Source organism: Hypomesus nipponensis, chromosome 13, assembly GCF_054491055.1.
Source record: "Hypomesus nipponensis isolate SF chromosome 13, ASM5449105v1, whole genome shotgun sequence".
Taxonomy (NCBI): Eukaryota; Metazoa; Chordata; class Actinopteri; order Osmeriformes; family Osmeridae; genus Hypomesus; species Hypomesus nipponensis.
In genome coordinates this window covers 15,714,322-15,738,568 of record NC_140373.1, presented here as the reverse complement: position 1 = coordinate 15,738,568, position 24,247 = coordinate 15,714,322, and the positions used below count along the sequence as shown (strand labels likewise).

At 43.3% G+C, this 24,247-nt stretch overlaps 1 protein-coding gene, 1 long non-coding RNA gene and 1 pseudogene across 11 annotated transcripts; 2 read left to right on the top strand and 1 right to left on the bottom strand.

Annotated features, from left to right (window-relative positions):
* Positions 1-1,940: 1,940 nt before the first annotated feature.
* On the top strand, positions 1,941-4,192 carry LOC146260419 (uncharacterized; annotated as a pseudogene).
* Positions 4,193-16,663: 12,471 nt separating this feature from the next.
* LOC146260418 (uncharacterized) lies at positions 16,664-20,895 on the top strand. 9 transcript variants are annotated; one of them, XR_014729540.1, is made up of 5 exons: positions 16,664-17,765; positions 19,727-19,786; positions 19,898-20,413; positions 20,507-20,609; positions 20,800-20,895. XR_014729540.1 is itself a non-coding variant. In XM_084670386.1 (4 exons), the coding sequence occupies exons 1-4, from the start codon at positions 19,872-19,874 to the stop codon at positions 20,866-20,868; spliced, it is 456 nt and encodes a 151-aa protein (XP_084526512.1). In that variant the 5' UTR covers positions 19,404-19,871; the 3' UTR covers positions 20,869-20,895. The 9 variants fall into 9 exon arrangements, 1 of the variants encoding a protein (XP_084526512.1); XR_014729544.1 differs by lacking the exon at positions 16,664-17,765 and adding an exon at positions 17,780-19,396; XR_014729545.1 differs by lacking the exon at positions 16,664-17,765 and adding an exon at positions 19,404-19,644.
* Positions 20,896-22,154: 1,259 nt separating this feature from the next.
* Positions 22,155-23,578, bottom strand: LOC146260417 (uncharacterized). Of its 2 annotated transcripts, XR_014729580.1 has the most exons (3): positions 23,286-23,578; positions 23,100-23,192; positions 22,155-22,214 (listed from the first exon to the last, which is right to left on the bottom strand). It is a non-coding gene; the product is annotated as an uncharacterized LOC146260417 (long non-coding RNA). The 2 variants fall into 2 exon arrangements; XR_014729579.1 differs by lacking the exon at positions 22,155-22,214 and having other exon boundaries at positions 22,479-23,192.
* Between the last annotated feature and the right edge of the window lie 669 nt (positions 23,579-24,247).

The window sequence follows — 24,247 nt, the reverse complement described above, 5'->3', positions numbered from 1 at the left end:
TAGCACATCTTGCACAAATCCACCAAATGATTTAACATTTTAGCAGCGGGAATTCTCAACATTTCTCCATGAATGATATCCCCGGTAAAGCGGAAGTGCAAATACAACGGAAGTGCAAAAAGATGAAAAAAGTGGGCGGGGCGGAATAAGGTGAATAGGGCGATGGACACAGACAATTTCTTCGAAGTTGTTGATGTTCGAAGCAATACGTTTCCGACGAATTTTCTTGAATTGTTATGGCAACCAACAACGGCACAAGTGTAACCTGAGCTCATGTTAACAACATTTAATTAAACACAACTTATTCTAATCAATGTAAAGTTGCCTTCTCTGTCGATATCATGGTACGCTAGTAGAGGTTAGACGCTGAACAGGAAACACAAAACCGGAAAGCGGAAGTAGTTCAGGACCCATTGGTTGCTGGAGAAACAGGTGGATAACACTTACTAATGATGCAACTTGTGATTAGTAATGCAAGTTATAAAGGATTTACTAACTGTTAGTTAAGGCTTTTGCGTGGCCTAATCTTATTAAACATTTACAAGTTATTTATTTAAGGTATTCTTGTCCATTCTCAAACCTCACATTCACGAAGGCTGAACACACCTTTCTCAAAATGAAACAGACACAACACAGAGTGATACACAAAATTACTATTTTATTGAAGTAACGACCGGCATGTATTTATGTTTATTTCAGCCATCTTTGGGACAATATAATACAGCTTTGGGATGAAACTATCACGTGTAACCGACTTTTATACCAATTCTACTGTATTGTTTATGTATTGCTTCATCAAAATAAAAAACAACCTTCACTGGCACTCTGCAACCGTGCAGTGAGTCAAAACATAAAACAAAACGAAAACTCACTTAAAAATCACAACTTAACTGTTAACTTACTTTTTATTGGTAGTAGTTTATGGTAGGATGCCTTAAAGGCCTTGATTGTGTTTTGTACAGTCACAACTTCTATTATAATATTGGCACACTGTGTGGCAAATGAGCTCAGTTTTGCTTGACCTTTTTAGCGCAGTTCACAGAATTTGTTATGTGAATTAATAAATAGCTCAGCAATTGGTGCATTCATGACAATGGTGTTTCTATCTACGCCCACACGTTTAAAAGCAGATGATATTGTCCCTCCTTTTCTGATTTGCTTCAGAACCTTTTGGTATCTGGTCACCACCTGTTCTGGTGTATTGGCTGCAATTCAAAGATACAATGAGTATTGAACCCAACAACGTTAGTAAGCATCCACACTCTCAGTCATTTTAGTGTCTGTGATTTAGACTTAGCCGCCTCGTGGGATTTAAAAAATCTTTTTCCCCTTTTCCTCCTTCTTCTTGTGATCATCAGATGACTCAGAAGAGGAAAAGTAAGAATCACTTGAAGACTGACTTGACTCTTTACTGGTATCAGTGTGAAGTTCCAGGATGTCATCTTTTTGGGGTTCTTTTTTTTTTAATTTAAGAGCTGTTTCAACACATTGTAGACAACACAAAGCAGAGTAGTTTCAGCATTAGTAAGGACAGGTAAAGGTCCTGAACCAAAACTTTGGTAAGGCGGGGCGCAGGCAAAGGTTTGTTAGTTGACACAAGTAAACAGCTGGAGACTGCAGACAATTGTGGTGGCTGCAACCACACTATACAACTTCCCCAGAAATGATACCGCTCTAATTTTACCCCTCTAACATTAGGCTATATTCTGAGACAATTTACAATTGTAATTATAAATTGTATAAACTTTATGGCTTGTATTTTTTTTATATATATATATATATATTTACCAGATGCTAGTTCCTCCTTTAGGTAATTCCTCTCTTTGGTCAACGCGTTGATTTTGTCCTGCTGAATAATAATTTTGGAAGTATGGGTAATTAACTAACCATTATTATTTCCGTACAGGGTAGACTACTGCCAGTGCAACAACAGTACCAACATGAATACATTCATGCGGTATGAAAATATTGCATACCCTATCTGGGAGATTCTGCAAATGTCCCCGTTTTGATTAAAATTTTATGTGTTAAGTGCATTTTTCAAATCATAAATGTGTTTTAATAGGATTTGTCGAGCAAATGCTCATATCAGGCACAAGTCAATCTTCAAATGTTCTAAGGCAGCAGTTCCCAAACTTTTTAGGCCACGCACCCCAACTACACCCCAACTGGGTTCACGCACCCCCACTCCCCCACACCTTAAAAAAAAAAAGCGAAAGCCTCTTAAGCCGCATTTAAATCGTACCAATGAGAGAACAGTTTGCTAGCGCGTGGAGTTTGTTTACAAGATTTAGTCCACTGTTAAATGTTGCAGTGTAAACACAAACCGAACAAAGGGGCAACAGCAACATTTTATCATATTAATCCCTGAATCGGAACAAAGCAAACAAACTACATGGGTGAAAACGCCCTGTTTTAGCAGAGTAGGTTTCTGCAGCGATCCTGGTGTAAGTATTTGACCCAGTGTTAACAGTGCAGTTGAAAGAAACACATTTTCTGAACTAGTTCTGGGAGAGAAACTAGAGAAATATTTATTTGACAGGAACACATCAATTTATTTCCTCAAGTCACGTGCCAATCTTGCTGGCGTTCATTGGCTAACATGTACCTTTAAATAGCCTGAGGAGTGAAACGGGCAAAACTAGCCTGGCTAGCTAGTAACGGAGGTCGCTTTCTCAGGCAAATGATGAATGAAACAGGCTTGGTTGAAGAAATCCGAGATTCTGGCTATCTTCAGCAGGCTCGTATCTACCAAAGGCAGTCCTTCCTGACGTTCTAAGTGTAGAATGGAGTGACAAACAACATTGTGCAGACTGCCAGTGAGCGACCCGAGTCTGACTGAGGCTAACGTCAAAACACTACTGTACAGTAACGGGGACGCACTGTACAGTAAAAAGATTAACTTTGTCATGACTTGAAGACATGGCTGCCGCCTATGCGGTCATTCTCACTCAAATTTCAAGACTTTCGTGCCCCAAATCAAAATTCTGATGTGACAGATCAATGTGGAATCGCTTTCTCTCAAAAAGGTTGTCCTCCTCGACCTTTTTGGTCTTTTAAAATCTAACTATTGGATTCTCTCACCATTATAAAGGCTATATTTTCCCCGTTTTTTGCCACCATACTGCGCGCGCATCCCGAATGTTTACAAACAAATAATTGTTCCGGATCCGTGTCAGACGGGCGAGGTGGGCAATACGCAGCTAGCAGGACCCATTAGCCATCCGAAAGCTTGTACTGTCGTTGCTATATAATAATTCATATTACACCAATAGACCACCATTACATTTTTCCTCTCGCGCACCCCCTAGAGGCAGCTCGCGCACCCCTGCACCACACTTTGGGAATTCCTGTTCTAAGGTGTCTCTCCGTTACTGGATGGTATCCATCTACAGGTAGAACCTAGTAATAACAATAATTGCATAAATTGAATGCTATTGATAGTTAGAATAAGTGACTATTCTTAAAAAAATGTCTATCATGCATAACCTGTGTGTTGTCAGTCCTTGATAGGATAGTCTATGAAAATGGAATGACGTAGGCAAAATAGTTTTGGGGACCTAGCGGTTGTAGATTTTCCCAGGGCCTACAACTGCGTCAGATCGACATGATCGATGACAACATTGCAGCAAGCTCAACAACTCTTACAAAAATTACCAAAAAGCTCAGGGAGGTCTGCATCACAGCTGTTGAGGATGAGAAGCCAACACATTGGTGGAAGACAGGAGTTTGTAGTTATTGATGAGAGCCATTTTCAACACAAAAGAAAGGTGTGTTAAATAATACTGTCTTCAAGTTTTTGCAAATATTATAATCTATATATCAAATGAACTGTGGTCCACATTCTTTTGTGTATGTGCTTCTACTTCAGTATGGGAGAGGACGACTGGCTGGCGGATGCCATCGAAAAAAGTGGGTCTTTGGGATGTTAAGTGTTAGGCATCAAGGGCACAGAAATGGTAAGCCTGTTTTACGTCTTGTGGAAAAAAGATCTCGAAAAAGGTCCCCTTGATTGCCCATCATGAGAAGCCTCGGGTCATCAATCATCAGCGACGAGTGGCGTGCCTACCGCATACTCTCTGCATTAGGGTACAACAACCACACAGTTAACCACAGCAGGGGCTTGTTCGTCGTAAGGGTTGAAGCTGAGCTAATCCATTGTCCCTTTAGCCCGTTAACATTAGCGAGCTAACTGAGAATCGCAAATATCGGTTCGTCGACGGCTGATCCGCATCCAAATCATGTGGTTAATTTTAATCAGGCTAAACTTATCAGGGCAAGTGCACAAGCACGTCCTACTTCAAAAGGCAGGAAAGGTCGATCACCAAAACCGTGATTTTCTAACGGTATGATGGCGGAAAAGACGAAAGAGAGAGCGGTGATATTCTAGCCATCTGAGCAAACTATTATAATGAGTCTCTACGAAGACAATAAGCATATTATCATGGCTAAGTCAAACACCACCACCGCTGCCAGAGCAAGACAGGCATCTTGGCAAAAAAATTGCCGATAAACTAAATTTAGTAGTTACATAGGCTGAAAGAGGACAATTTGTCCTACATTTTAAGATAACTTGTTTCTGTAAGTTAAACTATATGAACGTCAGAGAAATTTGTTTGACAATTTAGTTGAATATCAGAAAAAGACCAGCCAGCAGAGTGTGCACTCTGCTGGCTGCTCATTCATAAAAATCAAGGAGCTAACATTTTAATGTATTTCAAACTGTCATCATTCAAAATTGGCTGAATATTTGAAAAATCATTTGAGAATAGCTGAATGTCTTGTGAATATTTTAAAGGTTGAATGGTGTCTCTAGCTGAAAGTATGCTGAAGTAGTTATGTTTGAAAAAGGAGGAAGCTTTTTTAATGATTTTAAAGGATTTACCATTACTTTTAATGGGAGAACAATTTGCACAAAAACCTTAATTCTTTAAAAAGTATAAAGGTGAGAAATGAGAAAAGTCATAGCACACATCTCCTGAAGGAGCTGAACGTTTTGATAAAAAAATTATAGAAATCGGTGAAAGTATGCAGGACTAGTTAAAGGGCAAAAAACTGGCGGAAGAACAAAGAAGTTGGAACAACTAGAACATGCATTTTCTGCTGAAAATGTGTTGGAATGGTGATTTTTGGCTTACAATACAGAAATGAGAAAATACCCGCAAGCTGAAATTAATTTAAAAAATGTATGATTCACACAAAAGAGGGAGTGTGGAAGATGAACTGCATCATCTAACAAAGCTAGGAGCTTAAATAGCCTACAATGTGGGAGAAGCTGAACTGTTAAACAGAAAAATAAGTAGGCTAGCTAGTCGTAACAAAAATATTATAGTTTTAACAGCTGAAATCTGACTCTCCTCCGTGAGTCACCACCTTACCGCGGTGGAGGGGTTTGCGTGTCCTAGTGATCCTGGAAGCTATGTTGTCGGGGGCTTTATGCCCCTGGTAGGGTCTCCCAAGGCAAACAGGTTCCAGGTGAAAGACCAGACAAAGCGTGGCTCAAAAAACCAACCATGAAGAAACACAACAATGGTTCCCAGTTGCCCCTGCCCGGAAGCGGGTCACCGGGGCCCCCCCCCTGGAGCCAGGCCCGGGGGTGGGGCTCGATGGCGAGCGCCTGGTGGCCGGGCCTTTTCCCATGGGGCCCGGTCGGGCACAGCCCGAAGAGACAACGTGGGACCCTCTTCCAGTGGGCTCACCATCCGCAGGAGGGGTCATGGGGGTCGGGTGCAGTGTGAGACGGGCGGCGGCCGAAGGCGGGGGCCTTGGCGGTCTGATCCTCGGCTGCAGAAGCTAGCTTTAGGGACGTGGAACGTCACCTCGCTGGCGGGAAAGGAGCCTGAGCTGGTGCGCGAGGTAGAGAGTTTCCGGCTAGATATAGTCGGCCTCGCCTCGACGCACAGCACGGGCTCCGGAACCAGTCTCCTTGAGAGGGGCTGGACTCTCTTCCACTCTGGAGTTGCCCTTGGTGAGAGGCGTCGAGCTGGGGTGGGAATACTTGTTTCCCCTCGGTTCGGTGCCTGTACATTGGGGTTCACCCCGGTGGATGAGAGGGTAGCCTCCCTCCGCCTTCGGGTGGGGGGACGGGTCCTCACTGTCGTTTGTGCTTATGCACCAAACGGCAGCTCAGAGTACCCACCCTTTTTGGAGTCTCTGGAGGGGGTGCTGGAAAGCGCTCCTCCCGGGGATTCCCTCGTCCTCCTGGGGGACTTCAATGCTCATGTGGGCAATGACAGTGAGACCTGGAGGGGCGTGATTGGGAGGAACGGCCCCCCCGATCTGAACCCGAGTGGTGTTCTGTTGTTGGACTTTTGTGCTAAACACGGCTTGTCCATAACGAACACCATGTTCAAGCATAAGGGTGTCCATATGTGCACCTGGCACCAGGACACCCGAGGTCTCAGTTCGATGATCGACTTCGTAGTCGTGTCGTCGGACTTGAGGCCGCATGTCTTGGACACTCGGGTGAGGAGAGGGGCGGAGCTGTCAACTGATCACCACCTGGTGGTGAGTTGGCTCCGATGGTGGGGGAGGACGCCGGTCAGGCCTGGCAGGCCCAAACGTAATGTGAGGGTCTGCTGGGAACGGCTGGCGGAACCCTCTGTCAGAAGGAGCTTCAACTCCCACCTCCGGGAGAGCTTCGATCATGTCTCGGGGGGGGCCGGGGACATTGAGTCCGAATGGGCCATGTTCCGGGCCTCCATTGTTGAAGCGGCTGACCGGAGCTGCGGCCGCAAGGCGGTCGGTGCATGTCGCGGCGGTAACCCTCGGACCCGGTGGTGGACTCCGGAGGTGAGGGATGCCGTCAAGCTGAAGAAGGAGGCCTATCGGGCTTTATTGGCTGGTAGGACTCCTGAGGCAGCTGATGTGTACCGGCAGGCCAGGCGGAACGCGGCTCTGGCGGTCGCGGAGGCAAAAACCCGGGCATGGGAGGAGTTCGGCGAGGCCATGGAGAATGACTTCCGAACGGCTTCAAAAAGGTTCTGGACCACCATCCGGCGACTCAGGAGGGGGAAGCAGTGCTCTGTCAACACTGTATACGGTGGGGACGGTGCGCTGCTGACTTCGACGGGGGACGTCCTGGATCGGTGGAAGGAATACTTTGAAGACCTCCTTAATTCCACCAACACGTTTTCCGACGTGGAGACAGAGTCTGGGGACATCGGGGGGGGCCCTCCTATCTCTGGGGCCGAGGTCACCGAGGTGGTTGAAAAGCTCCGCGGTGGCAGGGCCCCTGGGGTGGACGAGGTCCGTCCGGAGTTCCTTAAGGCTCTGGATGTTGTAGGGCTGTCTTGGTTGACACGACTCTGCAACATCGCGTGGACATCGGGGACAGTGCCTCTGGACTGGCAGACCGGGGTGGTGGTTCCCCTCTTTAAAAAGGGGGACCGGAGGGTGTGCTCCAACTTTAGGGGGATCACACTCCTCAGCCTCCCTGGGAAAGTCTATTCGGGGGTCCTGGAGAGGAGGGTCCGCCGGATTGTCGAACCTCGGATTCAGGAGGAGCAATGTGGTTTTCGTCCTGGCCGTGGAACAGTGGACCAGCTCTATACCCTCCGCGGAGTCCTGGAGGGTACGTGGGAGTTTGCCCAACCAGTCTACACATGTTTTGTGGATTTGGAAAAGGCGTTCGACCGTGTCCCTCGGGGGCTCATGTGGGGGGTGCTCCGAGAGTACGGGGTACCGGATTCCCTGATCGGGGCTGTCCGGTCCCTGTACGACCGGTGCCAGAGTTTGGTCCGCATTGCCGGTAGTAAGTCGAACTTGTTTCCGGTGAGGGTTGGACTCCGCCAGGGCTGCCCTATGTCACCGATTCTGTTCATTACCTATATGGACAGGATTTCTAGGCGCAGCCAGGGTGTTGAGGGGGTCCGGTTTGGTGACCTCAAGATCGGGTCGCTGCTTTTTGCAGATGATGTGGTCCTGTTGGCTTCATCGGGCCGTGACCTTCAGCTCTCACTGGAGCGGTTCGCAACCGAATGTGAAGCGGCTGGGATGCGAATCAGCACCTCCAAATCTGAGGCCATGGTTATCGACCGGAAAAGGGTGGAGTGCCATCTCCGGGTCGGGGAGGAGATCCTGAACCAAGTGGAGGAGTTCAAGTATCTCGGGGTCTTGTTCACGAGTGAGGGAAGAATGGAGCGCGAGGTCGACAGGCGGATCGGTGCGGCGTCCGCAGTGATGCGGGCTCTGCATCGGTCCGTCGTGGTGAAGAAGGAGCTGAGTCGAAAGGCGAAGCTCTCTATTTACCAGTCGATCTACGTTCCTACCCTCACCTATGGTCACGAACTATGGGTAGTGACCGAAAGAACGAGATCGCGAATACAAGCGGCCGAAATGAGCTTTCTCCGCAGGGTGTCCGGGCTCTCCCTTAGAGATAGGGTGAGAAGCTCGGTCATCCGGGAGGGGCTCAGAGTAGAACCGCTGCTCCTCCGCGTCGAGAGGAGCCAGCTGAGGTGGCTCGGGCATCTGATTAGGATGCCTCCTGGACGCCTCCCTGGTGAGGTGTTCCGGGCACGTCCCACTGGGAAGAGGCCCCGGGGAAGACCCAGGACACGCTGGAGGGACTATGTCACTCGGCTGGCCTGGGAACGCCTCGGGGTCCCCCAGGAAGAGGTGGTGGAAGTGGCCGGGGAGAGGGAAGCCTGGGCCTCCCTGCTTAGGTCGTTGCCCCCGCGACCCGATCCCCGGACAAGCGGAAGATGACAAGACGAGACGAGACAGCTGAAATTATAGTTGGGATAGTAATATCAGTAGCAGATGTAGCCTATAGGCTTTCTTAGTAGGATTCAATGTGTTGATTGAATGAAACATAGCCTACAGCAGTAGGGCCGATACAGGAAGGCACTGACACTTTGTTGCAGAAGGATGATGGTTCAAGTTTTGTCCGTGGAGTACACAAAGATTAATAAAAAGAATCATAATTGCATAACTAATTACACATGTAAATGGAGTAATCATATTATTGGCATAAACCGACAATGGTGATCAGGTTTCTCATGGTCAAGTAAACGCACTCAGTGGCGTAGTACAACAAAACAGTACTAGCATTAGCATAGTAGTTAGCGAAAGAGTTATTAGCAGCATCTGCAGAATTAGTAGTAGTAGTGTGGCATAAGATATAGCAGTATCGGTAGTGGTAGTAGTTGTGTTGTGGTGCTCTTAGTCCAGGGGTGTCTAAATCCGGTCCTCGAGGGCCGCTGTCCTGCATGTTTTAGATCAGAGGTCTTCAACCCTGGTCCTCAGGGACCCCCTGTCCTGCACGTTTTAAATGTTTCCCTGCTCCAACACACCTGATTCAAATGAATAGGTCGTTATCTAGTAATGCAGAAGCCTGTTAACGACCACTCATTTGAATCAGGTGTGTTGGAGCAGGGAAACATCTAAAACATGTAGGGCAGGGGGTCCCTGAGGACCAGGGTTGAAGACCTCTGTTTTAGATGTTTCCCTGCTCCAACACACCTGATTCAATTAAATGGGTTTTTATAACGACCATTCATTAGAATCAGGTGAGCTGGATAAGGGAAACATCTAAAACATGCAGGACAGCGGCCCTCGAGGACCAGGATTGGACACCCCTGTCTTAGTCTTTTAATGAGACGAGTTGACTGAATAGATTGTCTTGTGTCTCCACTAATCAGCTAATACCAATCACCTGTGTAAGAGACTGGCGCGTGTTTGTGTGGTTGCCACGGTGATGGTGCAGCTATGGCTGCTAATGCGCTGAGGGCAGAGAATAACATAACATTTAGCTAGAATCCACACCTCAAACAAGTTAACCTAGACGCAAAACTATACGTCCAATCCAAAAAATAAAGATATTTTCCGAGACCCAAGACTCTGCCGAAACCAGAGATGTCCTTTATATGTCTGTGCGTTCAGAAATACGACTCTTAACGTCAGTTTATAAATCTTGTTATTTTTTGTTTTCTGTGACGAATTTGTCACCAGATTTGCATTGGACTCTAAGGGGCGAGAGTTGGACTTTGTCTCGCTTTCGTGGGGCTCTGAATAAATGTGTAAGTCTGTTAGATTCCACAGACAACTGTCTACGACCAGCACAAATTAGCTATCTATTGATCCAAAAACGAAGCATGAAGAGCGAAAATTGTGGCAATGCTGGCAAACTTGAAATATTTTTTAACTACATCCGAAGCTCCCCTCCACTCTAAGCGTTTCAGTCTGCACTCTAGGCTTTCACGTAGACACCCATGTAAATCTCAGAAATGGTTTGAAAAACTCATGAAACATAATCAGTGCTATTGAAAAAAGTTGAACGGATATCAAAAAGCTGAATTATTTAAAAATAGTTTAGGGTTTTGTCAACATTTTAAAGTTTAAATGGTGGCTCTTGCTGAAAGATTGAGGAAGAAGAAGGATTTGGAAGTTGAAGAAGTTTTAAGAAGTTTGAAAACTCCATTGGAAACCCATGTTAAAAATATTATGAATATTGATTTATATTAATTCAAGTATGTGAGGTACAATGCTGAAAAGTCATAGCACCCATGGCATGAAACTGCAGAATTTTTGATAGTTGAACGGTTCTAATAGCTGAAGATTTGAAGGCGCTGAAAGGTGTCATGGAAGAAATAGAAGAAAATGCTGAACTAGAACATGCATTTCCTGCTGAAAATGCGTTGGAATGTTGAAATCTGAAATTAATTATTTAAAATGGCTGAAAATACAGAAATGAGAAAATACCCGCAAGCTGAAAATAATTTTAAAAATTTATGATTCACACAAAAGAGGGAGTGTGGAAGCTGAACTGCATCATAATATTATAGTTTTAACAGCTGAAATTATAGTTGGGATAGTAATATGAGTAGCAGATGTAGCCTATCATTGAGTGCGTTTACTCGTCTTTCTTAGTAGGATTCAACGTTTTGATTGAATGAAACATACAGCAGAAGTAGGGCTGATACAGGAAGACACTTTGTTGCAGAAGGATGATGGTGCACGTTTTGTCCGTGGACCATACAACGATTAATAAAAAGAGTAATGTAGACGTGTTTGAGTAATCGCAGTACTAATTACACATGTGAACGGAGTAATCGTATTATTGGCATAAACTGACAATTGCTATCGGGTTTCTCATGGTCAAGTGAACGCACTACTGTATGCTGAAATCTGAAATTAATTATTTTAAATGGCTGAAAATACAGAAGTGAGAAAATACCCGCAAGCTGGAATTTATTTACAAAATGTATGATTCACACAACAGAGGGAGTGTGGAAGCTGAACTGCATCATCTAACACAGTGGTTCTCAACCGGAGGTACGCGTACCCCTGGGGGTACGTGAAGGCAGTCCAGGGGGTACGTGAGATTTAAAAGATTATCATCCATTAGCATCCATTAAAAAATCATTTAAAAATAGTTATTATACGGCTCATCAGAATGTTCCCAAAAATTCTGTTGATTTGTATGGGCCATATGTAGGTTAAATGTCTACGTTCGCAGGTCTGTAATCTCTTGATGTTCATCGCTGCGAAAAGTTTATGACCGCTGTCATTGGCAACGGGTTTTGTGCTTCTAATTCACATCTTTCATATCATTCCGCAAGTAGTCCGGTCATTTAACGTAACGGAAAGTCATTGAAACTTGAAGTCAGAAGGTGGGTTGTTACTTGCTACGCACAAAGTTTTACCAATTGAAAAAAGGCTTTGTTTATTTTACACAAAGCTAAAAAAATATGTTGCGCTCAAATAAAGGCAAAAAAATTGGATTGCGCGCTACGCATGCTCGCATTAACTATTGATCTTCCGAACTAGCATCACATCTAACTCAGAATGTGCATGCATTAGCAGGGCAGGCCAGCTGTGGTGGCGTATACGGGGGCGGTTCTGGTGGGCAGGTCTGGATCAAAGTCCAGTAAACCACCTCCGTGGATGCGGGGGTCGCGAGTCACTGGCACCATTATTTTAGGGGTCGTGGGCTGAAATGTTTGAGAACCCCTGCTCTAGGTGGCACTGTTATTTCCTCTGGATATAGTTTTTCATGATGGTAACATTCATTTGCTAAATGTTTTCTGGTCAAATTTGAATAGCTCTTGGCTAGCTAGTGTGCATTGAAAATGTGATGTAATGTTGAATGAACACTACATTTTGTATTGCTTGAGGGAAGCTGAGGTGCAAAGAGAGCGAAAATAAGATGGCAATTTGTTGTTTCATTGTCTTCTGAAGGAGCAAATAAATATAAAAACCCACCCATGAGTTGTGCCTGTTCATGCCCTGAACACATCCGTTACAATAGCGCTGCCCAGCTAACACAGATACGTTGCCCGTTGTCGCAAAGTCACACGTTGACCAAACTTACGTTGCCGCAATGTCTTTGGCGACGTTTTTGATTGAAAAAAATATGTATATACTAGTGCTGTCAGTTTAACGCGTTATTAACAGCGTTAACGCAAACCCAAATTAACGGCGTCAATTATTTTATCGCGCGATTAACGCTCTTTTTGGCCTAGCAAACTTTGTAGTTTTTTTCACATGCTGTTGCAACAACTACCGATGTTAGAAAAACTACAACACCACACCGGATCTAGCTAGACCGGAAACAAAACAACAGGCACGCCAAACACTCGTTTGGCTTGCGAGCTGGCTAAAGAGTAGTAGCAGAGCCCATTTACGGATATTAGACATTCTCTGGTAGTAGGCTAACGTTACGTTTTGAGTGGATGACGAGCGCGAGATGCCGAAATGGATGCCAACAAGATTCTGAATGGAAAGTTTGCTTTTAAAAAGTTGCCAAATGGTTCTATTGACAAGACCAGTGATCTGTGTGTTTTGTTGTTGTAAACTGAGCTATCATCGCAGCACGTCCAGTCTGAAATACCACTTGATGGCCAAGCACACAGCTGATGCGAATTCTCTGCCCCCTCGTCAAAGCCAGGCGATTGCAATGTTGTTTTCAATAAAAAAAATATTTGCACAATGCAATCCGAACCACTTTTCTATGTTGATAAGAGCATTACAATTTGAAAAAAGATTGGGACAAAAAGAAATCAGGGACATTTAGAATAGATACAAATGTGCGATTAATTGTGATTAATCGCGAGTTAACTATGACATTAATGCGATTAATCGCGATTAAATATTTTAATCGTTTGACAGCACTAGTATATACATATTTTTTTCAATCAAAAATGCTCTGCGCTGGTAAGGGGTACTTGGCTGAAAAAATATTTCACAAAGGGTATGTAAGGCTGGGTGTCAAACCTGCCCCCACCTCTCATATGCTAAAGTCTGGAGTTTCTGGACGGTCTCAACTTGATGGCTCTCACACCCCATTCAAGATGTGGTCTGATTGGTTGTTCTTGTGTATAAAGGGAATTGTAATGCATTGTTCTTTGGATTCTTCATCTCCTGAGACATTCTCCTCAGTTCTCCCTTGTCCTACTGTCCTACTCCTTCCTCACCTCTTGCTTTCTCTCTGATTTACAATGATCATGGTAGAGTAGGTAAGATTGAAAACTTTCATATTGTAACATGTTTGCCTTGTAATTGATTTCATTCATTTGCAAAGTTATTAAATGCGTATTTCATTTAACCGTACTTTGACCATTCTTGCTCTGATTTAACCCATAGAGTCAAATACCTGGAATTCTATTGGTATTGGCATTATTTGCTTCATGCTAATACACTGTTCAGTTTCCCATCTTCCTTTAAACCATAGGGGAATTAGTTTAGGTTGTTTGGACCACATTTACCCCCCTACAGTTTTGGTGACCCCGACGTGATATGTTTCGAGCAATGCAGTTACAGTTTGACAAACCGGCGTTTCAAACCATGGTGCGGTGAGTAAGCATTTACAAATGTACATTAATTGTGTTCCACCTGGTTCTGTTGGTAGAAGCCTATTACTAGTTTCTGATATTAGCTCCTGCATGAACTGAACAAAAATGGAATAGGAAACTGAAGTTAACAAATTACTTAACCTATGGGAAGAAGTTAGCGTTAACCGAACGTTATCTGAATTGAGCAAGAAAGACAAGAACGGTCTTAAAATAGATTTTACGCTAGCTGAAATAATTGAACATTGGCGAACTGTAGGAGTCCATAAAAAGAAAGCAGAAAAGAAACAAACATTGAAGATTACTGTACATTTAATTGGCAAATGTCTTCTCAACTCTGTCCTCAAAGCAGCAACACCTTTTAGTGCCACAAGGCAACACACCGCTAATAAAAGCAGTGAAGAGACCAGCCGTGCTGGCTCACATTCTACTAATGAGTGTTCAGACACAGAGAGTGGAATTGGTGCGCAAATTCCCAAACCGCGTTCTACAAAGAACCGTCGTGCTCCTGATCCGCCACGCATTGCTGCCATAAAAATGGCGACAGAGGCAAAACCCAAGCCCCAGCAGCCCCATCATATACAGTGTAACTTCTGTAAAAGACAAGGACACACCGAAATGCGATGTTGGGATCTTGGCAGAAATATGCCTATTCCACCCACACGCTTGTTTTATGCTAACAACAAAGTTAGATTTTGTCGTGCTTGTCTAAGAAGTGGTCACACTGAGTCCAAATGTTGGGATCTGGGAAAGGGTAGGCCTCCCCCATTTTTCATGCAGCATAAGCTGAGCCTTTATCAAGACAACCAAATCTTAAACTTTTTAACGTGATTACATGCAATTCCAACTATCTTTTACATTTACCTAATTCAGGTCCAAATTGTGATATTGCTACATTCCTACTGTATTACCACTGTGTTTAGTCTTTGTTGTAGTTCAAAGATTCGTTGGGGACAGTTTATTTGTTGCTGCTCCAGTTCATTTAGCTGCATATGCATAGTGCGTATGGGTTGTCCATCCATTAGTTCCTATGTTGGTTTGTGTGGATGAGTATTGGGTATTGTGGATCAGTATGTACCTTTGTGTGTTTTATAGAGTTGGTGGTAAATGTTCTAGGTTTTAGCTAAACTCACAATGGTTGCTGACCTGTAAATGTAGATTGGTATAACTTGTATTTTATTTTATGATTGCTGTGTAATTTGTGTTTTGTTTATTTTGGACACTTTTGTTTTAATTGCCATTTTCATCTGCTAGATGATATGTTTGTGTACCTCTCATCTATCAAAAGGGAGGACTGTTGTTCAACTATTTTTTTGAGTTTTAGGACACTGTCTCACTAATTTCCATTTGTATCCAATCCGACTCACTCAGACCCCAGACCACTCCAAACTTTACCATTTTTATTGTTAATCAAGTGCTGTGCTCCAATTGTGTTCTGCTGTAACCGGACAAGAACTTAAGTAGCAGGAATATGCTAACCAAGGGCACGTCTGCATGCCAATACAAAGGTTCTTCCAAGTGATCCTCTGAGCAATGGCCATGATCCAAAATTGGTCCTCTGAGCACTAGCCATGATCCAAAAGTGATCCTCTGAGCAATAGCCATGACCATTAGAATCTCAATGCTGACCTGTCTGCAATCAAGTTCCTTTTCCTATGGGTGCAGGTTTTCACACGATGAACACAGCAGCTTTTCATGTGCTTTTGTGTCCAAGAGGGAGGATTGTAAGGCTGGGTGTCAAATAAGTCTGGAGTTTCTGGACGGTCTCAACTTGATGGCTCTCACACCCCATTCAAGATGTGGTCTGATTGGTTGCTCTTGTGTATAAAGGGAATTGTAATGCATTGTTCTTTGGATTCTTCATCTCCTGAGACCTTCTCCTCAGTTCTCCCTTGTCCTACTCCTTCCTCACCTCTTGCTTTCTCTCTGATTTACAATGATCATGGTAGAGTAGGTAAGATTGAAAACTTTCATATTGTAACATGTTTGCCTTGTAATTGATTTCATTCATTTGCAAAGTTATTAAATGCGTATTTCATTTAACCGTACTTTGACCATTCTTGCTCTGATTTAACCCATAGAGTCAAACACCTGGAATTCTATTGGTATTGGCATTATTTGCTTCATTTTAATACACTGTTCAGTTTCCCATCTTCCTTTAAACCATAGGGGAATTAGTTTAGGTTGTTTGGACAATATTTACCCCCCTACAGGTACATCGTTGAAATAAGGTTGAGAACCACTGATCTAACAAAGCTCAGTGCTTAAATACAATGCGGGAGAATACGTTTGAACGTTGTGAAGCAATCGAAGAAATGGTTTAATTTCAAGAGGCAGTGTGGAAGCTGAACTGCATCAACAAAGCTAAGAGCTTAAATAGCCTACAATGCGGGAGAAGCTGAAAGTTGAACTGTTAAACAGAAGAAGTAGGCTAGCTAGTTGTAACAAGAATATTATAGTTTTAGCAGCTGAAATTATAGTAGGGATAGTAATATCAGTAGCAAATGTAGCCTATCATTGAGTGCGTTTACTCGTCTTTCTTAGTAGGATTCAATGTTTTGATTGAATAAAACATACAGCGTAGGGCTGATACAGGAAGACACCCCAGCTAACACATGACGTTGCGGCAACGTTGCCAGTAGGTGCTCAGTTGGTAACCCGTGACGTTACCTTCTGGCAACGTTGTGGCAACGTTATAAAGGGGATGTTGCCAGTTGGTCCCATGGACAACGTTGCCACAACGTCGTACCTTGGTCGGCTGGTTACGTTATTTTTAGACCTGTGGGCAACGTTGCCGCGACATTGTACCTTGGTTGGCCGGTTACGTTATTTTATGGTCCCATGGACAACGTTGCCGCGACGTTGTACCTTGGTCGGCTGGATACATTCATTTTGGTACCATGGGTTAAGTTGCCGTTTAGTCGCTCTTTGGTCGCAGGACAACGGATCTCGAGTGCAGTGGTTTATCCATGGAGAGATCACACTGGACTGCTCTCAGTTCTGACACTTTTGTAATGTAGCCATAGTCTACATTAATTGCAATCACACAATACTAAATGTTGCACCTAGGACGTATAAATGTAGACAATGTATGTAATTCATCTGGTCGTCGGTCTACCAACACTGGACCAGGTCGTCAACCGGAAACCAGCCTCCATGACGGCCAACAGCGAGTTTCCAGGTCCCATCCAACGTCTATAAAGCCGAACAATTCATTTTTGGTGTTTCAAAACCCATTGACATTGTATGACTATGTTTAGCTTGTGTTCTGCTCCTCTCTCTTACCAACCGTCTCTGGAAGAGGGGAACCCTATCTGAATTGCTCCTCCCAAGGTTTCTTCCATTTTTTCTCCCGTTGGGAGTTTTTCCTTGTCTTCCTTGAGGGTTTAGGTTGGTTGGGGGGCAGTTCTATGGGCGTATGTGAAGCCCTCTGTGACATGCTTGCGTGTAAAAAGGGCTATACAAATAAATTTGATTTGATGTGCAGCTCAGCCCCAGCATGGTCATCAATTTTCTCATATGCAGGAACATAGCTTTAAATAAAAGACTGAATTTGGAATATAATTCTTATATTCTTAGCCTTAGGCCTATATTAAAATATAAGTATTTCATTCTTTACATGTACAAAAGCAATCAGTGTGTGATGTTTAACATGATTAAGCAAACATTCTTTGTCCAGCACACTAAAGCTGTATGACACACAATGCAAATTTGAGCTGCAATAATTTTGTAATACAAAATTGTTAAATGTGACCAAAAGGCAAGCGATTCTTAAGTTTTATTACCAAAGACAAGTCATCACAGAATATTAAAATTCTTCCGTAGCAAACCGAGCTGCCCCTCAGTCGGCCTCTGAGCAACAACTTTGCGCATGCCCATTTCAACGCATCTCTGAAACTGGGATTTCAGAAGAGTTTGCTGGGATTCAAACGTCTTGAAAGCATGGATTTCAACTGGAAATTAGCTACTTCAAAGGTGAGTTTCTTTACAGAAATAGATTGAAATATATTAACATATTTTCTGAAATTGGATGGAACATGCTATTACGTATAGGTTTGAAATTTAGGCTATTAAGCCTGGTTGTCTGTTTCAGATTAACATTGTTTACGTTAGGATTTCGCTAGCTACTAGCTAGTAGTAAAGCTAGTATAATGTAGGACTGTAGAGTTAAGGCTAAACCCTCCAGAAAGTTAAATACTGAAAATACATACAAAGTTTAGCGTCTCACCAATCACCCACAAAAGAATCAGTGAAAATAAACGTTCAGGGGTCTCATTTATAAAACTGTGCGTAGGATTCTTACTAAAAGTGTACGTACGCCCAAAAGCCTAAAATGGCGTACGCACACACAAATTCAGATTTATAAAACCGTGCGTACGCACACCTGTACACAATGTTCCCTTTATAAATCACAGATTACCCACAAGTGTGCGTACGTGAATCAGCATTATACCCCGCCCTGAACACGCCCATTTTTAACCATAAATCGTCAATGCAAAGCACCTCATGAATGCTAATCTAGTATCTCATCATGACCCTGGCATACGATTGTTCTTTACGGTGAATCATAGCGCATGACAACTTCTCAGACACTGTTAGCCTATTGGTGAAGCCCGAAAATTCCGAAAATGTGGTGGCCGGTAGATCACCAATTAAAAAAAAACTGTGCGAGTGGCGTCAACTGTGGCAGTGATACTGCGAGTCGAGATACAATTTGAAAACAAAAGCGTTTTGTTATGAACAGTAATCTATTAAAGTCTGGACTGATAACGAGGACGTAGAGTGTAGCAATTGCACGGGAGCTTGACGACTGTATTTCCAGTTTTTGACATATGAGGATATTTGCACAGTATTAAATAAATATATTTAGTTATACACTGTGTTCTGCAGTTATCTAAAGGTAGGATATGTGATGTAATCCTGTATTCCATGCAGTCGGGGAATCTCCCCCTCCTGAACTCCCGTAGTGGACAATCTGATTGTGAGGAAGCGCTGAATTTTTATTTAAAATTTGAGTTGGATTGTACAAGGTGTTTATTGTCAAGAATCACTCAGTACAAACGCAAATAGCACTGCTGGATGTAATCTTCATGATAATCATGAAATTGAATGAAAAAAACGTGTGTGAGGAAAACAAAATATATAAATATTACGAGTAATGTTCTTCCCACATTCAATTTCTGCAGTCGACTACAGTACAGTCATCTGCGTCGCCAATTCCATCTGTTTTCAAAATGTGCGTAGGCCTACGGGACGGTCAGAGTTTACGTGGAGGACCGCACATTCTCCCGTCAAGTTTGTTTTTTTATAAATCACAACCTTTGCGTGGAAAGTGGCGTACGCACATTTTCAGCCCCGTTTTGTGCGTACGCAAGCTTTATAAATGACACCCCTGAACTGTTAGAAAAAAACTTGTCCGAAAATAGTTTATCAGCGCGTGGCTGATCACGTTTTGATCAGTCGGTCATGGCATGCACAGCAATGGCGTCTATAAAAGTATCATGTCACTAATTCTTCCAATTTGTACATGCCATCTGTTTTTGGATACGTGTATTTGTTTTAACCTTAAGATGCGTGAGTTCTAAATGTTTCCGACGCTTCCACGAGTGAGTGTTTTCCAAAACGGCAGCTAGGTAGCTTTTATTAGCTTCCGTTACCTAGCAACCTAGCATAATACTCGTAGCAATGCTCCTACCTGCTAGTGTTACTTGTTAGCCTACTAATTGTTAATTTTGAAGCCATACTATAGCGTTTGTCACATTGTTTGTCTATTGGAAAATAGTCGGTTGTAATGTTCAGAATCACACATGTGCGACGCTACGCTGTGGGGCCCTGCTTTCGAACGATCACACATGTGCGATGCTGATCCTTTTATATTTATATCAAAATGCTAATACTATGTACTTAAACTACATTCCACTTTCATTTCTGTACAGAGTATCCTACCTCCGTCACACGGCCTAGCACTGTGTCCCTGGGAATGGACACATGGAATGGTAAAGTAATGAATGACCGTTTTTAACAGTGACAATAATTGTATGAACCATGGCAACCCTAAAGGCTATGTTTTGAAGCAAAAGCATGACTGAAAACTTTTGCATCACCAGACCCCTAGGTGTCAACTCTGGTCTGGTGGAGGACAACCCATATGGGGTCCAGGAAAATAGCTGGCAGTCAGGCAAGAGCAAATATAAGACACTCAAAGCTTCTCAATAGCATTGCCAACTCATTGTAAGGCATACTTAAGTTGTTCTGATTGTGGCAGGGGGATACATATTTGTCAAAACAACAAATGTTGTCTTACTAATGCTTTGTATACAACCATTCAAGGTAACATGTGTTATTTACATCAATGTTACAGCTAATCTAGAAGAACCACAGTGTATGCCAATCATGTTAACTCTTGTAAACTTGTTTTACTTGTCTTTACTGACAGACACATTACAGGTTATGTTCCAGAAGATGGAGACAATGGAGGAGAACCAGCGAGAGGCTCTCCTATTCAGGCGACGACAGGGCAGACACGCTGAAGAGGTGCCAGTAATGGACCTACAGGTGGCCCAAACACAGGCTGAACTCCAAGACCTTGAGGAGCGCCTTAAGGTGCTGGAGTTCCGAAAGAGGTAGGTGTTTTGAGGTGCTGTGAACTATGGCTTACACGCAGTGTTCAACGTTCAAATTGGTGCTAACAATAAGTTCATGACTTCTAATTGCAGATGCTGTGATGAAGTGGAAGACGGGATTAGGAGAGAAGGCTGTGGAGCTCCTCACAGTGTAGACACTCAAACACGCCCCGGCAGCCCATTCAAAACAATCCAGGTGAATGAATGATGATGGCAGCTTCCCAATCCAACTTTTCACATGGCTATGTGACCAAAAACTAGAATCCCATAATATTTTTTGATGATGTATATTATTCTAGATGTGATTTTTTTATGACTTGTATAGCCCCTTTCATCTGTGCAATTATGTTGATAGGACACTAACTTATTTTGTGCTTCATTGTCAGGGCCAACAGACAGGACCTGTAGCGGGGACTGGCAGAAGATTTTCATTCACTGTTTGGCACTTTGTTTGAAATAAAATGACTGAATTTTACATGGAAATGTTGCCTTGTTTATGATTAGCTTGAGTTAGGCTACACACCACACAAACAAAGTCCTCCTGAAGTTGGCTATGTAGCCTATTATACAAGAACAAGTAGCATTTGGGGCAATGAGGTCTGCATATGAACCACCCCAATATAAGCAATAGAATTGACAAAAATATAGGTTAGTAATTAACGTCGCAGTTACGGACTGGCAACGTCGGAAAATGACGTTGCGACGACGTCGCGGTTACGGACTGCCAAAGTCGGAAAGTTACGTTGCTAGGAGGTTGCGGTTACGGACTGGCAACGTCGGAAAATAACGTTGCCACGACGTTGCGGTTACGGACTGGCAACGTCACAAGATGACGTTGCGGCAACCTACTGGCGCCCCACAGATGCACGGTCCCGCAACGTCGTCAAAGACGTTTCGGCAACGTATGTTTGGTCAACGAGTGACGTTGCGGCAACGTAAGGGCAACGTAACTGTGTTTGCTGGGACGGCGACACTTTGATGCAGAAGGATGATGGTGCACGTTTTGTCCGTTGACCATACAACGATTAATAAAAAGAATCATGTAGACGTGTTTGAGTAATCGCATTACTAATTACACATGTAAACCGAGTAATCGTAATATTGGCATAAACTGACAATGGCTATCAGGTTTCTCATGGACGAGTGAACGCACTCAGTGGCGTAGTAGAACAAAACAGTAGCATTAGCATAGTCGTTAGCTAAAGAGATATTAGCAGCATCTGCAGAATGAGTAGTGTGGCATAAGATATAGCAGTATCGGTAGTGGTTGTGGTGCTCTTAAGTCTTTTAATGAGACGAATTGACTGAATAGCTTGTCTTGTGTCTCCACTAATCAGGTAATACCTATCACCTGTGTAAGAGACTGGCGCTTCCCAGCTAACACAGTTACGTTGCCGCAACGTCACTCGTTGAGCCAACATACGTTGCCGCAACGTCTTTGGCGACGTCATCTTGTGACGTTGCCACTCCGTAACCGCGACCTCCTAGCACCGTAATTTTGTGACGTTGCTAGTACGTAACTGCGACGTTAATTACTAACCTATATTTCTCAATTTTATTGCTTATATTGGGGCGGTTCATATGCAGACCTCATTTTCCCCAAATGCTACTTGTTCTTGTATAATAGGCTACATAGCCAACTTCAGGAGGACTATGTTTGTGTGGTGTGTAGCCTAACTCAAGCTAATCATAAACAAGGCAGCATTTCCATGTAACATTCAATAATTTTATTTCAAACAAAGTGCCAAACAGTGAATGAAAATCTTCTGCCAGTCCCCGCTACAGGTCCCGTCTGTTGGCCCTGACAATGAAGCACAAAATAAGTTAGTGTCCTATCAACATAATTGCACGTATGAAAGGGGCTATAAAAGTCATTAAAAAAATCACATCTAGAATAATATACATCATCAAAAAAATATTATGGGATTCTAGTTTTTGGTCACATAGCCATGTGAAAGGTTGGATTGTGAAGGATTTAAATTGTTTGTGTCTAATCCAATATGTAATGATGGTATTCAATGACACAAATATGTGTTCTAGAAAGAGTGGTCTGGAGTCGCAGAGGTCCGATAATATCAGCTTTAATGCAGCAGTTGGAAATCAACAAGTACAGAGCTCTGGAGCTGTCTACGTTTTCCTACCCGCAACAGAGTTTGGGTTGGTTCACGAAGTCCAACTGGCTATCTGTCCCTGCCCCAGCATATATTATACAGTGCACTTGAAACAGAAATATCAAAAAGGGTTGAGCTTGTTCTCTCATGTATCAGGGAGTTTGTTCTTCCCCACGCATCCCACCTGCTCGGGTGCTATCTCAGCCCGGATTCAAGGTTGCTTCTGAAATGGAGAGATAACAACACAAAATACAGCCTGTTTCCCACACCCTGTGTGAGACACAATGCTTTAAGCCTGAGCACAGTTCTAAGTTCATAAGACATACATTTAATAAGCACAATACATAACTTTAATACATGCATCCTTTATAAAGTCTTACGAGCATTGTTCCCGTTGCTATATAGTGCACAGTGCCCATGATGCATTTGGTGATTAAGTTGCCACAAATATTAATAACTGGAATTATAGACAGTGCCATGCCCGTGATACAGCTAATGATTATAGTTCTAGAATTGTACTGTAATGTATTATAAATTCTTTAATTGGGAAGCTGCAATCATCATTCATCATTCACCTGGCTTGTTTTGAATGGGCTGCCGGGGCGTGTTTGAGTGTCTACGCTGTGAGGAGCTCTTTCCTAGTCCCGTCTTCCACTTCATCACTGCATCTGCAATTAAAAGTCGTGAACTTATTGTTAGCACCAATTTGAACGTTGAACGCTGCGTGTAAGCCATAGTTCACAGCATCTCGAAACACCTACCACTCTTTCGTAACTCCAGCACCTTAAGGCGCTCCTCAAGGTCTTGGAGTTCAGCCTGTGTTTGGGCCACCTGTAGGTCCATCACTGGCACCTCGCTGTCAGCGTGTTTGCCCTCATTGCCTGAATAGGAGAGCCTCTCGCTGGTTCTCCTCCAATGTCTCCATCTTCTGGAACATAACCTGTAATGTGTCTGTCAGTAAAGACAAGTAAAACAAGTTTACAAGAGTTAACATGATTGACACACACTGTGGTTCTTCTAGATTAGCTGTAACATTGATGTAAATAACACATAATACCTTGAATGGTTGTATACAAAGCATTAGTAAGACAACATTTGTTGTTTTGACAAATATATATTCCCCTGCCACGATCAGAACAACTTAAGTATGCCTTACAATGAGTTGGCAATGCTATTGAGAAGCTTTGAGTGTCTTATATTTGCACTTGCCTGGCTGCAAGCTGTTTTCCTGGACCCCATATGGGTTCTCCTCCACCAGACCAGAGTTGATACCTAGGGGTCTGGTGATGCAAAGGTTTTCAGTCATGCTTTTGCTTCAAAACATAGCCTTTAGGGTTGCCATGGTTCATACAATTATTGTCACTGTTAAAAACGGTCATTCGTTACTTTACCATAATTTCCCAGGGACACAGTGCTCGGCCATGTGACGGTGGTAGGATACTCTGTACAGAAATGAAAGTGGAATGTAGTTTAATTACATAGTATTAGCATTTTGATTTAAATATAAAAGGATCAGCATTGCACATGTGTGATCGTTCGAAAGCAGGGCCCCACAGCGTAGCGTCGCACATGTGTGATTCTGAACATTACAACCGACTATTTTCCGATAGACAAACAATGTGACAAACGCTATAGTATGGCTTCAAAATGTACAATTAGTAGGCTAACAAGTAACACTAGCAGGTAGAAGCATAGCTACAAGTATTATGCTAGGTTGCTAGGT

Excerpts from the sequence above, each read along its gene's own strand:
- LOC146260418 (XM_084670386.1), top strand. The coding sequence starts at position 19,872 with ATGACTGAAAACTTTTGCATCACCAGACCCCTAGGTGTCAACTCTGGT. Across the intron at positions 19,969-20,226 it reads GGAAAATAGCTGGCAGTCAG|ACACATTACAGGTTATGTTC; the intron begins GCAAGAGCAAAT and ends CTTTACTGACAG. Across the intron at positions 20,610-20,799 it reads GCCCATTCAAAACAATCCAG|GGCCAACAGACAGGACCTGT; the intron begins GTGAATGAATGA and ends CTTCATTGTCAG.